This window comes from Halichoerus grypus, chromosome 9 (assembly GCF_964656455.1).
Source record: "Halichoerus grypus chromosome 9, mHalGry1.hap1.1, whole genome shotgun sequence".
Classification (NCBI taxonomy): Eukaryota; Metazoa; Chordata; class Mammalia; order Carnivora; family Phocidae; genus Halichoerus; species Halichoerus grypus.
In genome coordinates, this window is record NC_135720.1 from 16,560,102 (window position 1) to 16,578,878 (window position 18,777).

Genomic DNA, 18,777 nt, shown 5'->3' on the forward strand with positions numbered 1-18,777 from the left:
ATCACAAATGCTTGTTTGTATAATACGATTAATACTATTTTATTCTACTCACATCCTGGTTCAGCAAGCATCAAAGGACACTGTATTATTACTGTTTGTACATACAGGCATACATATAGATGTACTGTGTGACTATATACGTACACATAAATACACACATTTTCCTTATTAAGAGACAGAGGTAAAGATATATAAGTGATTAAAAATGCATCCTTGGGGCGCCTGGGTGGCTCAGTTGTTAAGCATCTGCCTTCAGCTCAGGTCATGATCCCAGGGTCCTAGGATCAAGCCCCGCATCGGGCTCCCTGCTCCGCAGGAAGCCTGCTTCTCCCTCTCCCACTCCCCCTGCTTGTGTTCCCTCTCTCGCTGTGTCTCTCTCTGTCAAATAAATAAATAAAATCTTTAAAAAAAATAAAAATGCATCCTTTTTGGGTGCCTGGGTGGCTCAGTCAGTTAAGTGTCTGCCTTTGGCTCAGGTCATAATCCCAGGGTCCATGGATCGAGCCCCACATCTGGCTCCCTGCTCAGTGGGGAGTCTGCTTCTCACTCTCCCTCTGCCTCTCCCCTGGCTTGTGCTAGCTTGCGTGCTCTCTCAAATAAATCTTTAAAAATAAATAAATAAAATAAAATAAGTAAATATTAAAAAAAAAAAAAAAACATTCGTATTCCATGGTTAAAAAAAACAAAGAAGGGGGCATCTGGCTGGCTCAGTCGGAGAAGCATGCAGCTCTTGATTTTGGGGTTGGGAGTTCAAGCCCCACATTGGCTACAGAGATTACTTAAATAAATAAACTTAAAAAAAAAAGAGAGAAGAAAACAGAAAGAAATTGGTAACATGTAAAGGGTACAGAGTGAAAAGCAGATCTCACTTTCATTCCCATCCCTCCAATCATCTACTTCTGACCTTAGAAGAAATCATTTTTAGTTTTCATGCCTAGAGGAAGACATATGTGTGTATACACGCAGATTTGATTTTTGTATATTGCAGAATACTCTAAATACTCTTCTGTACTCTGCTTTTATACTTAATGTTTCCTGAACATCTTCCTATATTGGTACTTACAGAAATTCCTCATTTAACAGCTTCACAATAACTCACTGTATGGACAAACTATAATTATTAACCATCCACTATTAGTGGACTATCAGTGATCACGTTTTTTTTGCTATTATAAATAATGTGACAATGAACATCTTTAGTCATTTTGTACCTACAAAAATGTACCATAGGATAAATAGCTTGAAATAAAACTGAAGAATGTAAGGTATATTTATCTCACATTTTATAAATTTGCCAAATTGCCTTCCAACACTATCAATTTACTCTCAACAAAAAAGTATGTAACTGTTTCCCCCTTTCCAATACAAAGTATTAAACTTTTTTACCTCTGACAATCTGATAGGTGAAAAATGGTACTTCACTACAATGCTAATGTGTAATTTACTAACTATATAAATATAAATGAAAATGACATCTTTTCATTTGTTTAAGTGCTAATGTCATCTCTATTTATTTTTCTATTAACTATCATTCTGGTACTTCAACTATATTCTTTTGGGTTCACCAGTCTTTCACTTCTTAATTTATAGGATACACACCCACATTTGTATATGGTAATTTGACCTAGGTTGTTGTATGTATTCTAAATATTTCCCTCAGTTTTTCTCCTTTTAATTTTGCCTATAACATTTTTTTCTCTGCAGAAATCCAAAATTTTTATGTTGCAAAATATATCATGTTTTTTAATGGCTCATCTTTTGTCATGTTTTAAAAAGTCATTTCTAGGGGCACCCTGGGTGGTTCAGTTGGTAAGGATCTGACTCTTGATTTCAGCTCATGTCATGATCTTAGGGTCATGAGATCAAGCCCCACATCAGTCTCCACACTCAGTGGGGAGTCTGCCCCCCCGCCCCTCCCCCAGCTTGTGTTCTCTCACTCTAAAATAAATAAATCTTTTGAAAATAAATTCAAAAATTAAAAAATAAAGTATTTTTTTTTAAGATTTTATTTATTTATTTGACAGAGAGAGAGACAGCAAGAGTGGGAACACAAGCAGGGGGAGTGGGAGAGGGAGAAGCAGGCTTCCCGCTAAGCAAGGAGCCCGATGAAGGGCTCGATCCCAGGACCCTGGGATCATGACCTGAGCCGAAGGCAGACGCTTAACGACTGAGCCACCCAGGTGCCCCAAGTCATTTCTATTTAATGTTTATAAATAATAATTTTCCTATATTTTCATCTAGTATAACAGTTAATCATAAATATATGTAAATTTATTTTAATATAAAGAAGGCTTTACATTTAAATAAGAGCTCCTCCAATCCCAAATACTTTCAGAGAATCAGAAAAGCTATTGTTCTTCTCCCCAAAAGCCAACAGAGTACTCATTCAAATAACTGACATTTAAAACCCAAGAAAATTCCCAGCAGATTAAAAGTGCTAGATAACTTAAAATAGGTCCTTCTCAGTTATACAGCTTCACAGCTGCTATACTTGACCAATCCCTAATGATTTTTCCAAATAAGATATGAAATAAAAGAAATAATATTCAACTTGAGATTTCTACAATATATCCATTATATTATTTAAAATATTCTCTTCCTGGGGCGCCTGGGTGGCTCAGTCAGTTAAGCGTCTGCCTTCGGCTCAGGTCATGATCCCAGGATCCTGGGATAGAGGCCCCACATCAGGCTCCTTGCTCGGCGGAGAGCCTGCTTCTCCCTCTGCCTCTGCCTGTCGCTCCCCCTGCTTGTGCTCTCTCTCTCACTGTCTCTCTCTGTCAAATAAATAAAAATAAATAAAATCCTTAAAAAAATAAAATAAAATAAAATATTCTCTTCCTTGAGGCACCTGGGTGGCTCAGTTGGTTAAGAGGCTGCCTTCTGCTCAGGTCATGATCCCAGGGTCCTGGGATCAAGCCCTGCATCGGGCTCCCTGCTCAGCAGGAAGCCTGCTTCTCTCTCTCTATCTGCCGCTCCCCCTGCTTGTGCTCTCTCTTACTCTAATAAATAAATAAAATCTTAAAAAAAAAAAATTCTCTTCCTTAATTTGCTCATCACTAAATAACCTTTTATATCCAATTTTTACATGATTAGATATTAATGACAACCAACAAAAACTTTAATGACAGTTTCTACCAAGAAGACTTCTCTCTATATATCATGTATTAAGAATAAGAGGTTCATTACCAATCTACAAAACTCATAGATGATAAAATTGATCTAATTAAAAGTTCAACTTTTTTTAAACCTTTTTTACTAAAGAAAATGATCTTAGAGGAAAAATGTGATCCATTTATACCCAAATGACCAACGTTAACTTACCATGTGTGGAGCACTGATTGTTGCTTGGAAACCTGCAAAAGAAGAACAGAACTACTGACACATTCAGCTGCAAAAACATCCCAGATACTCCATGTAACTCCTTTCCTAACATCCACAAATTCTTTTTCATAATAATATTTCTCGTTTTTATGATCTCAAGAAAATAAAACTTTTATTTTGCATTTTAGAGTACTGTCAAGTAGCAGTTATAATGAGAAAATACATCATGCCAAAGGCTAATATGCTCATCTAGTACAACACTCCCACTATTTCTAAAAATTTCTTCTCCCATATAGTTAGCTTACGAACTCAAGAAGTTGAGTTTGTAAGTTTATGACTTGTTTTCTCTCCAGATTTATAAAAAGAAAATAAACTTCCATATATAATAGGTATGCAAAATTTCTGAAAATTAAATTGCTTCCTACTTCTGGCAACTTATTGAGCAACTGGCAATCAAAGTAGCTTAAGAGACTAAAAAACTACCTCAGTTTACTCTTTATACTATCGCCTGATGGTAATTCACAATCTTTTCTTAGTTTTTAAGCTTTCAAGTTTTTTCTTCCAGTGTTGCTTTCTCAAAACTTATTTACCTGCTTCTGCATCTGAAGCAATTTTCACTGAGCGGTGGTAGCAGGTGCCTTCGGGGTTCAGAAGCTCCCCAGGATCTTCTCTGCTGACTGTTATAGTGCTTCAAAAGAAGAAAGCATGGCAGCTGGCTGACAGAATCCTGTGGCCCTTCTAAGCCTCAAAGGCGCCCACTGCCAAGGCTCAGCAGTTCAGTAAAACCTGCTTCAGGAGAAGGAGTTAAATACCGAACTTTCTAAAACCAAGCACAAACCAAAAACTTCAGGGCAAGTGAAGCAGAGAAGTCAGTAACCACTTAATTACACTTATTTCCTTCAATATTGATTTAAAAAACTGATGTTAATATGAAAAACAACTTTAGTCAACATTAAGGGCCTAAAGAAAGCTAAGCACTCAGTTTAAACTTAAATTTTCATTAAAAGTATGTTTTAAGAAAAATGTTTAAAATATTCTTCATATATATTATACACAGTTTGAAAAAATAGAAAAGATACTTAATACATAACATCATTTTATTGAAATGGCTATGTTTGGAATTATGACACTTAACTGAGGCATAAAATTCAAACTAGCAAGGTAATAATAAATATCTGTGTCCCCATCCATTTTTACTTAACAAAAATTATACAGTAAATGAGTAAAAATGTGACATTTTCAGAAATCCAGACCTTACCTATTGATTGTGGAGAATCCATATAAGGATTACATTTTGCATAATGGGAACGGTCTGTGGCCAGCATTACTTCAAATACTTTATCTGTTTTGATGATTCCATTTTCTGAAATGAATGAGGCAAACATTTTAAGCTAGGAGTGAGATGACTAGATGTACTTTAGAATTTACTCTGGTTACACTGGAGAGACTGGACTGGAAGAGAGCAAGATTGGAAGTTGCTGTAATGGCCCAGGTAAACACAACCTGGTCTTCAGCAATGACACTAAGGATGAAGAAAAGTAGAAGGATTTGAGTTACATTTAATAGGTAATATATACCTAACTAACTAGCTTTGGAGGAAGGATGATGGGTAATGGTTGAGATGCTGATATCATATACTGATTTGCGAAATCCTGGAGAAGGAGCAGAGTAAGGAGGAAAATGATAACTTACTTATTCAGTTGGTGGCTATAAACCATACAAGTGGAGATATGCAGCAGTCCACTGAACACGTGGATCTGGGGCTCAGGAAAGAGATCTAGGACAGTGATAGAGACTTCTAGTAATATAGACGGTAACTGAAACAATGGAAGTGAACTCAAGTAGCCAGGGAAGAATACACAAAGAAGAAAAATAAAAGCGAACATTGAAGAGATGTGCAAAGGAAGTGGAACCTTCAAAGATTATGACAAAAAACAGCCACAAGGGTAGATGAAAATCAAGTAGATAAACTGTTACAAACCCCAACTGAAAAGAAATTTTTCAAGAAGGAAAGCAAGGTCAATGATTATAAACTATAAATTCTTTGAGATTGAGTAAATATGTTAAACTTAAATAACCCTCATGGTACCATGCACAGTTATTATTCAGTAAAGCCCTTATTAACTCACTCAATATGCTTACTGACTGTCTAATACATACCAGATACAATGGTACACACTTAGGATTATTATTATATAGGATTAGAAATAAACAAGATAATATAATTACAATTTCACAATTTAAATGGGTGAATTAGGGGAGCCTGGGTGGCTCAGTCGTTAAGCGTCTGCCTTTGGCTCAGGTCATGATCCCAGGGTCCTGGGATCGAGCCCCGCATCGGGCTCCCTGCTCAGCGGAAAGCTTGCTCCTCCCTCTCCCACTCCCTCTGCTTGTGTTCCCTCTCTCGCTGTGTCTCTCTGTCAAATAAATAAAATCTTTTAAAAATAAATAAATAGGTGAATTATATAATAAAAGTATACTTTAGTAAAGCTGTTTAAAAAAAAGATTCAATGGGGGTGCCTGGGTGGCTCAGTCGGTTAAGTGACTCTTGATCTCAGCTCAGGTCTTGATCTCGGGGTCGTGAGTTCAAGCCCCACACGGGGCTCCACGCTGGGTGGGAAGCCTACTTTAAAAAAATTGGAAAATAAATTAAAAATATATTTTAAAGAAAAGATTCAATGGAGGTGCTTGGGTGGCTCAGTTAGTTAAGCGTCTGACTCTTGGTTTTAGGACAGGTCGTGATCTTTGGGTCCTGAGATAAAGCCCTGCGTTGGGCTCCACGCTTGGCGAGGAGTCTGCTTGTCCCTCTCCCACTGCTCCTCCACTTGCTTGCTCAATCTCTCTCTCTCTCATAAATAAAAAATCTTTACAAAAAATTCAATGGGACTAGAAGTGGCAATCGAGAAGCTCTGATTCTGGGGAAGAATCAAAAGAAAACAGGGAAAGAATGGTGCCTTTTGGTGCAGCAATAAAGGAAAAGAAAATTAAGGATCCTGTAGAAACAAAAAGCAACAAGATGTGCCGACTCCTCCCCCTTTTTCCCAGCACTACTCCTAACACATCACCAACCTTTAAAGAAACTGCAAGTCACTATACTGAAAAAGGTGCTCTGGAACTGTGTCCACAAAATGTCCAAAAATAGGAAAAAGAAAAAAAAACCAACTCCATTCAAAGATACTGTAAAAAAAAAAACAAAATGCAAATCAAAACATTTTAGCTGAGGGGCATTTGGATGGCTCAGCAGGTTGAGCATCCAACTCTTGGTTTTGGCTCAGGTTATGGTCTCTGGGTCATGAGTGAGATCAAGCCCTGCCTTGAGCTCCAAGCTCAGCAAGGAGTCTGCTTGAGATTCTTCCCCCTCCCTCTCCCTCCCATCCCTCCTTGTGCTCTCTAAAATAAATAAAATCTTTAAAAAAACAAAAACAGAAAAGGGGTGCCTGGGTGGCTCAGTCGGCTAAGCATCTGACTTTGGCTCAGGTCATGATTTCAGGGTCCTGGGACTGAGCCCTATGTCAGGCTCTGTACTCAGTGGGGAGTCTGTTCCTCCCTCTCCCTCTGCCCCTCCCCCTGCTCATGCTCTCTCTCTCTCAAATAAATAAAATCTTTAAAAAATTAAAAATTAAAAAAAATTTCAGCTGATTAAACAGAAACTATAATTTTAAAACTATATTCTAAGAAAACAGCAGAAAGTAAGGAAAAGTATTACCAGGAATAATCAACCTCATGACATATACTAATAAAAACTATCAGACTTTAGGGGCACCTGGTAGCTCAGTTGGTTAAGCATACAACTCCTGATTTCAACTCAGGTCATGATCTCAGGGTAGTGAGATGGAGCCCCACAGTTCTAGGTGTAGAGTCTCTCTCCTTCTCCTTCTGCCCCTCCTCCACTGCCCCTGCACCCAAGCCTGGCTTGGGAGCATACTCCCTGTAAAACAAAAACAAACAACAACAAAAACTCAGACTTTAAAGGCATGGAAAAAAATCCTCAGAGCCTCAAGGCAAAAAAATCGTATTACCTAGTAAGGGTTAAAAAAAAAAAAAAAAAAGGTTAGGCAACCATCAGATTTTCTAAAAGCAAAATTCAAAGCAAAGCAAGAATGAATCAACATTTTCAAGAAATTCAAGAAAAGAAAATGCCTGGATGGCTCAGTCGGTTAAGCATCTGACTCGGTTTTGGCTCAGGTCATGATCTCAGGGTCCTGGGATCGTGCCCCAGGTCAGGCTCAGTGCTCAATGGGGAGTCAGCTTGAGATTCCCTCTCTCCCTCTGCCCGGCCCCCACCTCACGCACTCTCTCTCTCAAATTAATAAATCTTTAAAAAAAAAGAAAAGAAAATGCAAATCAGCAATTGAAAAGAAGCAAACTACTGAGGCACCTCGCTGGCTTAGTCCATACAGCATGCAACTCTTGATCTTGGGATCATGAGTTCAAGCCCCTCATTGGGCATAGAGCTTACTCAAAAAAAAAAAAAAAATTAAAACCCCACAATGACAAAAAAACAAAAAAAGCAAACTACTAATACATTCAACAACTTGAATAAATCTCAAAAGTACTAATCTCAGTGAAAGAGACTATACACTGTATGATTCCATTTATATCAAATTCTAGAAAAGTCAGAACCACAGTGGGAGACGGCTGATCTGTGATTGCTAGAGAGTGGGGGTAAAAGGAGTAGATTAATTGCAAAGGGGCATCAGGAAACTTTGTGGGTAAAAGAAATGTTCTATATCAGAGATCAGCAAATTTACATGAAAGTCCAAATAGTAGATATTTCAGGCTTTGCAGACCAAAGTCTCTGTTGTAAGAACTCAACTGTCAATGTAGTATGGGAACAACCACAAACAATACCAAATAAAGGCTATATTCAGATAAATTTTTATATCTAAAAATAGACAGTAGGGGTGCCTGGGTGCCTCAGTCAGTTAAGCTGTGACTCTTGATTTCAGCTCAGGTCACGATCTCAGTGTCCTGGGATCGGGCCCCACTTTGGGCTCCACACTCAGCCAGGAGTCTGCTTCAGAATTCTCTCTCTCCCTCTGCTCCTCCCTCAGCCTGCTCAGGCACACACTCTCTCTATATATAATAAATACATCTAAATAAATAAATAAATAGATACAGACAGTAGCCCAGATTGGCTTATGGGGTGTAGTTTGCTGACCCTTGTTCTATATCATTAGGGTGCTGGGTTACACAACTAAATTTGTCAAATTTTTCAAATTGTAATTTTTTTTAAGCAAGAGAGAGAGAGAACACGTGTGTGTATGTACATGTGTACACGAGCACAACGGGCAGAATCTTAAGCAGGCTCCAGGCCCAGCATTGTTGGGCTCCATCTCACAACCCTGAGATCATGACCTGAGTCGAAATCAAGAGCCAGACACTTAACTGAGTCACCCAAGCACCGCCTAAATGTTTGGGTTTTTTTAAGATTTTATTTATTTGAGGGAGCGAGCAAGAGAGCAAGAGAGAGCATGACGGGGGGAAGGGGCAGAGGGAGAGGGAGAATCAAACTCTCCCCTGAGCAGGGAGCCCCACACAGGACTCCATCCCAGGACCCCGGGATCATGACCTGAGCAGAAGGCAGACGCTTAACCAACTGAGCCACCCAGGCACCCCCCACCAAATGGTTTTTAAAAGCATGTCATTATTTATTAAAAAGCTGAACACATCAAGGCTCAGAATCAAGGTTTATTAGACCATTATTGGTTGGTTTCCAAAATTTTCACCACAAGATTCTTTTTATTTTTGCCCTGAATTCTGTATTTTGAAAGATGCCTAAACTAAGCTACATTTACTAAGTTATTAAGTGATTTTGCCATTTTTGGTAATTTGACATATACAACTGCCAGTGCCTTGAAAATTTTTATCAAACAGCAAAATAATTTAATGTTTCACTTTTTTGTGGATAGCCTAATTATGAGTAAATGTGTAATTACCATTAAGCTTTCTGAAACAGTGAACAGCTTTAGAACCACCCATACCCAATCCTCCTGTGCCCTAGAGACCAAGGACCTTAATTAAATAATTATAATAATGGCGGGTGCCTGGGTGGCTCAATTGGTTAAGCCACTGCCTTCAGCTCAAGTCATGATCCTGGAGTCCCAGGATCGAGTCCCGCATCAGGCTCCCTGCTCAGCAGGGAGTCTGCTTCTCCCTCTAACCCTCCTCCCTCTCATGCTATCATTCTCTCTCTCTCAAATAAATAAATATCTTTAAAAATAATAATAATAATTATAATAATGGCTAATGTTGGTCCAAATATGCAATTGATCCAAAAGAGAAGTCAGTAGGATTCAAAAAGGAGAATGCAATAGAATCCAAGCCATAAGTCAAATAATAAAAAACTTGAAAAGATTAGAGCCATGTTAAGGTGTCTGTTTCTCTTTTCAACTTGATGGATGGTGGAAGGGTGCAGAGGTGGAAGGGTACAGATAAATTCCAGGAAAAAAACAAAAATGCTGTAAGAGTCATGATTTAGATATGAAGAAAACTAAAATGTGACATGATTTCAAGCAACTGATCAAATGTGAAAACAAGGAAAAATATCCAACTATTCCTCTACAATAGTGGAGGGGTCTGTGATATTGGAAACAGAAAGTAGGGAATAAACTCACAGCAGACTACATAACTCAGCCAAATGTTGACATAGTCATACAATTGATGACTACTGATTTTCAACACTTAAAAATCAACAAAATGCAGAAAATTTATTTACTGCTCAGAACACAAATTATCAACTTTGACAATGTAAAAGAGCCGCTAATAAGTTGGGAAATGAGAGGGAGAACTCCCTAGTATCCTTTCTTACAAAGTAGAAGGGTTACCAGAGGTAGCCTTAGTTTATAAATTATGAAACAAGAAACTGAAGTTAAAGTATATTACTTAATCTTAGAAAGGTAACCACAAAAAAGGAAGCAAAAAATTATGATATAACTACATGAGAGGTGGGTTTGTAGAGTTAAATACTTGTCCATCTTGGCAGGAGGTCAACAGATAATGTCTGAAGTTGATAAAACAAGAAATGACAGTTTAACCACATGATTTAAAGACATGAAGATAATCACCAGAAAAAACAAAAAAATGTAGTTAAAAGTGGTTCCCTCTAGGCAATGAGTCTAGGGGTGGGAAGGAATGGAGCCAAGCAATTGTTATTTTTCAATAAATGCCCTTGTGTAGGATTTTATCTTTTAACCATGTACATGTATTACTTGACTAAAAATTAATCTTGGGGCACCTGGGTGGCTCAGTTGGTTAAAGCATCTGACTCTTGATCTCCATTCAGGTCTTGATCTCAGGGTTGTGAGTTCAAGCCCCACAATGGGCTCCACGCTGGGTGTGGAGCCTACTTAGAAAATAAATAAATAGAGGGCGCCTGGGTGGCTCAGTTGGTTAAGTGACTGCCTTTGGCTCAGGTCATGATCCTGGAGTCCTGGGATTGAGTCCCACATCGGGCTCCCTGCTCAGCAGGGAGTCTGCTTCTCCCTCTGACCCTCCCCCCTCTCATGCTCTCTCTCTCTCATTCTCTCTTTCAAATAAATAAATAAAATCTTTAAAAAAGAAAAAGAAAATAAATAAATTTTAAAATCTTTTAAAAAAATAAAAATTAATCTTAATTCTCCTAACCTTGTTATCATAGATAGTATGTACTTATATAAATATATAAACAATACACACACACACACACACACACACACACACACACACACACACACCCCTCCAATTAGCAAGATGTAAGATGCGGCAGGGGACTCGTTTTCCTTCCCAGTGGTAGAATTTTAACTGGGTGCATTATCTAGCCTCTCTGTAGTTATGTGTAGTCTTAAAATTCAGTTCTTGTCAAAAGAACATACACAGAAATTATGTATGCAACTTCCAGATCATCCCCTTAAAAAGGAATGGGTTTTTTTCTCTTTTCCCATTCTTCTCCCCACTGGCCGGAATATGGAAATGATGGAGGTAAATTATCTTCAACCTTTCAGATAAGGGAAAGACTTTAGGAAGCACAAGAGAGATGAAAGCAGGTCCTCAACACTTTAGAACCACCATATTAGCTCTGAACTGTTTATGCTTGGGTTGTTACAGGAGATAGAACTTTGATTTTGTTTCAGCCATTGTTATTGTGGTCTTTGTTATAGCAGCTGAACAGGAACCCTAATGCACACAGTGTATGAGGAGGAAAACAAGATCAGTCTGAAGAACAGGAATGGAGTTGGAGGATGGAAATAGGTTGTAGAAGACCCTAAAGAGGCCTGAAAGCTGAGCAAGAGGTGTTTATACTTGATAGAGTAAGCAATGGGAAGCCTGGGCAAGCAAGTGACTTAACAGAAAGCAGTATCTTAGGAAAACTAGCATAATGTGTAGAATGGAGCTGAGGGGAGGGAAACTGAGAGTGTGACAACCCATCAGACACTTGGAGGTCTATCACTCCGAGTATGGACTAAGGACCCAGGCTAGGAGAATACAATAACAGTGGAAGCAATGACTAGGAAAGGTATCCATAAGAACTGCTGAGTTAATGTGGTAACAGTCTGAAAGAATCAATGACTACTCCAAGATTTTTGATCCAGGAGAACAGAAGAATGGAAGCAACCCTGGCAGAAACGGAAAGGAAGAAAGCCTGTGTTGATATGAAGCACTGAACATCGGGGGGGGGGGGGGGGGGGGGGAAGTAAGCTGCCATGGACTTCAAACAAGTTTCTCCAATCTTGCTACAAAGTTGCATCTCAGGGCCCGCCTGGGTGGCTCAGTCGGTTAAGCGTCTGCCTTTGGCGCAGGTCATGATCCTGGGGTCCTGGGATTGAGTCTCCCATCAGGCTCCTTGCTCGGCAGGGAGCCTGCTTCTCCCTCTCCCTTTGCCCCTCATCCTGCTCTTGTGCTCTCTCTCTCTCAAATAAAATCTTTAAAAAAAAAAGTTACATCTCAATAAAATAAGTATTACATTACATATTACTTTATTTGACTTGAACAGTTGCTAAATCTACTCTATATTCCTTCTCAACTATCAACATGCCAGGAAAAACAATAAGAAATGAACAAACTGGTCACCTTTACTTCCTATCTAGAATGATTAGGCATAAGAGGTAAACAGAGCTTGAGACACTTTCGGTATAGAAAGTCTGAGAGAAATTAGTTTTAAATTCATACTATAATCAAAGAAGAATTTCACATGATGGCAAATTATGATAAAGTATATCATCTAAGTACCAGAGATTATTTAAAAATACATTTTTCTTCCTAGAGTTGTTGAATCACTATGTTGTACACTTGAAACTAATGTAGCACTCTGTGTCAGATAACTGAGAAAGAAAAAACACATCTCGCCCTGGACTGCTATCACTCCTAATAGATACATGAAGTTAACTATTTGTTTTGACACTATTTCTTTTCTTTTTTTTTTAAGATTTTATTAATTTATTTGACAGAGAGAGACAGCGAAAGAGACAACACAAGCAGGGGGAGTGGAAGAGGGAGAAGCAGGCTTCCCTCTCAGCGGGGAGCCCGATGTGGGGCGATCCCAGGACCCTGGGATCATGACCTGAGCAGAAGCAGACGTTTAATGACTGAGCCACCCAGGCGCCCCTTTTTTCTTTTTCTTTTTGACACTTTCTTAAAGGAGGATATTCCCTGGACTCCTCACATTTGACAAACTAAAATGTTATACAGAATTCTAAAATATAGGTAACCAAATGTTAACTTCTGTGGCTCTCTCTCCTACACACACACACACACACACACACACACACACACACACACACACACACACACACACACAGTCTGCAGCTGATTTTACAGAATCCACGATATAACTGAAACCAAGAATCTTGGATTTGGAAGAGTCCTTAGGAGTTTATATACAGTTAAAGCTGATGACAGATCTCTTCTATGATATCCCTTACAGAAAAATGGTCAACCGTTCTTTGCTTCAACATATTCAGTGACAGAAAACATTATTTTTCAAAGCCAACTCTTTGATTGTTAGGATAGCTTTGTGAATACTTCCTTATAATGAGCCAAGATCTGCCTTCCATTTGTACTGGTTTGACCCTCTACTACATGACATTTCCTAAAATATTTCAACACTATTGCTCTCTTAAGCTTTCTCATTGCTAATCAAACCACCTCAATCCCATCAAATTACCATATAAAATGCTGACTCTCTCTGGTCATCTTGATCACCCTTGTCTGATAATCTTCTGTGTTTTCACTGCTACTCTTAAAGCATGTTGGCTAAAACTAAATGTAATACTAATAAAAATATGTGGAACAGCACAATGGACTTAAGACCACATGAAATAGAATGTAATACAATCCATCTAGATCTAGTGCTGTCCAATAGACCTTAGGATGATGGAAATGTTCTATGTCTGCACTAACAGATCTAGCCTCATGTGGCTACTGAGCTCTTAAAATATGGTTAGTGTGACTGAGAAACTGAATTTTAAATTTCATTTAACTTTAATCAATTTAAATTTAAGTAGACATACTGATATTAAAGCCCCCCCATCACATAAATTAGATCTTACTCAATGTATTGTAAGTTTACCTATTAGTATGTACCCATAAGACTGACTTGAAACTAGTCAAGATGAGGAGGACTGGACTCTAAATGAGGTCCCAATTTCTGAAAACAATCCCTTAGGATTTTCTTAGCTGGTTATATTTGGTCCATGAACACACATAATAAAACTAATGGAATGGTCTCTTTTCCACTAGTCATGCTACTAGTAGCTAAGAACTGACACTCTAAATAACATAAGAAAATAATTCCAATTTATTTGCAGAAATAAGTAAGAATACAAAAACTACAAATTATTATAATCCTTATTCAAATGCCTACTCAAGGTCTCCACCGAAATGTCTCCTAAGCATCTCAAATACAACATCCCCAAAAATAAACTCGTGCTCTCCACACCTCCTTGCACACCTCCTCCCCACCACCCAAAAGTCCCTGCTGCTCACTCACTTATTGTTTCCAGCTCAGAAAATAGCAAATCATTCTAAATGCCCAGGCCCAAAACCTTGCTTTCATATCCTTGACTCCAATCTTTCTCCCACACCCCAAATCCAAATCTAGCACATACAATTTTTTCTGCTTGGAATGCCTGTCCCCCGGCTCTATCTGCATAGTTAGAATTTCTTCCCATCCACCAACTCTTTGCTCAAGTGACACCTTAGTGAGGCCTTCCCTCCCACAACTGCAAACCTAGTACCCCACACTCCCAAATCTCCTTCCCTACTTTGTGACTTATCATGTGACATACTAGGTATTATACTTGTCTGCTCCCATTAGAAGTAATCTATAAAAGAGAGCATTTGTTTTGTTCAGTTTGGCATATAGAAGATAGTTAAATATCAGTTAACTGACAAATCCTGTAAACATTATAGTATATGCAAAATGACACAATCAAGAATGCAAAGTAAAAATAACAGATATTATCAGAGCACTGGATTGAATTTTTTCTAACAAATAAAAATAGGTAAAAAAAAAAAAAAAGTTTGAAGTAGCCAGTATAGCATTTGAAGTCTCTCAGTCAAGAGTTAACCTTCCGGGGCGCCTGGGTGGCTCAGTCGTTAAGCGTCTGCCTTCGGCTCAGGTCATGATCCCAGGGTCCTGGGATCGAGCCCCGCATCGGGCTCTCTGCTCGGCCGGGAGCCTGCTTCTCCCTCTCCCACTCCCCCTGCTTGTGTTCCCTCTCTAGCTGTCTCTCTCTCTCTCTGTCAAATAAATAAAATAAAATCTTTAAAAAAAAAAGAGTTAACCTTCCACAAATGCTCAGGTTTAGACACCCCTGCTCTAGGAGACCACCTTTCTCAACCTCATCTACTCCTGCCCCTATCTTTTCCTAATTTTTACCATGGCTTGATATTATTCCAATAAAAGTAGAAAATAAATTCTAATATAAACTTTACTTAAATTGTCACATTTCCTGGATTAAGCAGGCTCATAGTTGTTTTAAGTTAATTTAAGAGCACATCATCAGCCTGTAATTATAAAATAACTATATTCTTCATTTCTATAGACCTGCATTGTCCAATATGGTAGCCATTAGCCACATGTGGCTGTTTAAGTTAAATAAATAAAAATCCAGTTCCTCAGTTGTGTTAAGCACATTTCAAATGCTGAATGCCACATGTAGCTAGTGGCTACCATATTGAGCAGGACAGATACACAGACATTACAGAGAGCTCTATTGGACAGGACTGTTACATTTTTTTCTTAAAACTTTATTCTAAAGCATAAAACTGATTCAGCTGAAACACTGGTAGAGTTTAACCTCATAATTTTCAATTCTCTGTTATCAGTGATTCTCAAAGTGGTGGCCAGACCACTTGCAGCATTACTTAGGAACTTGTTAAAAATACAAATTCCTGGGGATACCTGGCTGGTTCAGTCTGTGGAGCATGTGACTCTTGATCTCAGGGTTGTAAGTTCAAACCCCACATTGGGCGTGGAGCCTACTTAAAAAGAATAAATAAATTTATTTATTAAAAAAAATACAGGGGCGCCTGGGTGGCCCAGTTGGTTAAGCGACTGCCTTCGGCTCGGGTCGTGAGCCCAGGGTCCTGGGATTGAGTCCCACATCAGGCTCCCCCTGCTCTGCGGGGAGCCTGCTTCTCCCTCTGCCTCTGCCTGCCACTCCCCCTGCTTGTGCCCTCTCTCTCTCTGTCAAATAAATAAATAAAATCTTTAAACAAAAAATGCAAGTTCTTGAGCCACAGCAATCTGTTTTAACTAGCTCTCCAGGGGATCCAGGAGATTCTGAATCACGCTCAAGTTTTAGACCACTGTTCTAAGTTACTTAAGAGTGGTTGTTGGGGCGGGCGCCTGGGTGGCTCAGTTGGTTAAGCGACTGCCTTTGGCTCAGATCATGATCCTGGAGTCCCGGGATCGAGTCCCACATCAGGCTCCCTGCTCAGCAGGGAGTCTGCTTCTCCCTCTGACCCTCCCCCCTCTCATGCCCTCTGTCTCTCATTCTCTCTCTCGCAAAAAAAAAAAAAAGAGTGGTTGTTGGGGCACCTGGGTGGCTTAGTCCGTTAAGCATCTGCCTTCAGCTCAGGTCATGATCCCAGGGTCCTAGGATTGAGTCCCATGTCAGGTTCCCTGCTCAATGGTGAGTCTGCTCCTCCTTCTCCCTCTGCTCCTCCTCTCTCTCTCGCTCACGCGAGTGTTCTCTCTCTCTAATAAATCAATAAAATCTTAAAAAAAAAAAGTGCTTGTCATCATAAGCTATGAAATACTGAGACATACCATTACATTCTACAATATTCCATAAATGATATATCAACTATGAAATCATATACCATATTTCTATTATGACATCTTATAAAAGGAAAACTCAGTAGATATTTTCAATATAATTATAATAATATTAAAACTAAAGCAATCGTGAACTTCATTTCTTTTAAAAATATACAACTGTAGGGGCGCCTGGGTGGCTCAGATGGTTGGGCGTCTGCCTTCGGCTCGGGTCGTGATTCCAGGGTCCTGGGATCGAGCCCCGCATCGGGCTTTCTGCTCGGCGGGGAGCCTGCTTCTCCCTCTCCCTCTTTCTCCCCCCTGCTCATGCTCTCTCTCTCTCTGTATCTCTGTGTCTCAAATGAATAAATAAAATATTTAAAATAAATAAATAAATAAATAAATAAATAAAATATACAACTGTAATTTGCTTCCTCTTCCAATTTGCAGATCCTTTTTCACTTCAACATCAACATAGCACATTTTTTTAAGTTCTTCATTTTAATTTCAGTATAGTTAACAGTATAGTGTTATATTAGTTTGAGGTATACAATAGAGTGATTCAACAACATAATCAAGCTTTAATCTTTTTCTAAAGATTCAACTAGAAGCCTTCAAGAAGAACACACAACAGTGGAATAACTAGGAAAAGAGAAAATTTTCAAATTTTGTGCCAATTGAAATTCTCACAAGAAAATACTACTTTTATAATAAACTAATAAGTAAAAATGAAATCTATTAGCTAGAATTCGGCAAGAAGTTGAAACTAACATTGCAGAATTGTTACAAGAGGCTAAACAATTTGAGTACTCAAATCACAGATACAGTAAAGACTAAATATTTGCAATATTGACATCCATGTATGTTAAACATTTGTTATTAAATTTTCTGACAGAAAAACATCCTTAGAAATTTCAGCTAGGAATAATAACCCGGCAATAAAATGGTTATAAAACCACTGGGGAAAGAGCTAGTCTTGACTTACTATCAGTTTGACCCAAAAAGGAGAGTCATTAAGAGCCTGATTACGAATTTCTGCCATAGGCTAGTGTCTACTGTGATAACTTACCAGCGGAAAATTACTTAGTCACAATTTGTGCATAGAATGTTTTGGATATGTACACTAAAAGAGCAGGCACTAGATCATTTTAAGAAATGTTATTAAAATATTTACAACATATTGAGCTTATGTGTAATCCATGGGAACCTAAATCAGACTTAAAAATACTGCCTCAGCATATAAATGTCCACTTCCACTCAAATACCCTTCCATAAAGTGAACACTGGCAATGCTTGACAGAATTTTGAAATCTAAACATTCTTCATTACTAAATGCAAAGGATACAATTACAAAATTTTTAAATACTGTAATTAAAAGTCAAATGACTAATATTACGTACTAACCATGTGCCATTTCTCTCACTCATCTTGGTATTTCTAGCACAGATCCAAGCATATAATGTATATTTAATTGCATTCATGAAAAAAGGAATGAGAATTAAGTTTGAGAGAATTCAAAGATAAAAAAAAAAAAAGTCCTAGCCCTCAAGGAAGTTACAAATCGAATTAGGAAACATGACAAATACAAGAAAAGCTAAATAACATTATGACAATTAAAAACACCACGTGGCAGGATACGATTATTTGCAAAGCTGGTGGCAAACAATGCTATAAATTCTGACTAGAGTGAAGGTATTACGGACTGCGGTCCTTCTGGTCTCCCGACCCGACAGCAACACTGTATCTCGATTTAACAAAAGAAAGTAACAGCACTCACCCCACCCTAAAATTATCATAAAAGGAAGAAATACAATAACTATAGAAAATGATATAAAGAAACTGCCTTGAAAAAAAGTTAGAACATTCCACACACACAATCATTTGTTGAATCCCAGGACCTCTAAAAGCTCCTGAAACACAAGTCTCTCAGGAACAGCATCCTCTGATTATTTCTTCCTCCGCCCCCCACGAAGATTTCCACTGGCCAGCCGCCCCAGAAATTTCTCCCAGCATCCGCAATGACAATACTCTCATCTTTCCCTCCCTCCCCTCGCCTGTATCAGACGGTGGCATCTCCCTCCAGAGGAAAAAACGGAGGGCGGGGGAGGCTGTATAGGACGGCGAGAATGCTTGCATTGAGGCCGATTATTAAGGAGAAGGAAAGCGAGACGACGCGGGGGTCAAGGGTGGGGTCCCCTCAGATCCAGCCCAGCCTC

At 38.8% G+C, this 18,777-nt stretch overlaps 1 protein-coding gene across 3 annotated transcripts in view; it reads right to left on the reverse strand.

Annotated features, from left to right (window-relative positions):
• Positions 1 to 18,777, reverse strand: part of PCMT1 (protein-L-isoaspartate (D-aspartate) O-methyltransferase) — a 43,557-nt gene that overhangs the window by 24,136 nt on the left and 644 nt on the right. For all 3 annotated transcript variants that reach the window (XM_036075032.2, XM_036075033.1, XM_036075034.2), the window contains exons 2-3: positions 4,580 to 4,684; positions 3,322 to 3,353 (exon numbers count right to left, since the gene is read on the reverse strand). In XM_036075032.2, the coding sequence (XP_035930925.2) occupies positions 3,322 to 3,353; positions 4,580 to 4,684 (137 nt within the window). The remainder of the gene's footprint in view (positions 1 to 3,321; positions 3,354 to 4,579; positions 4,685 to 18,777) is intronic.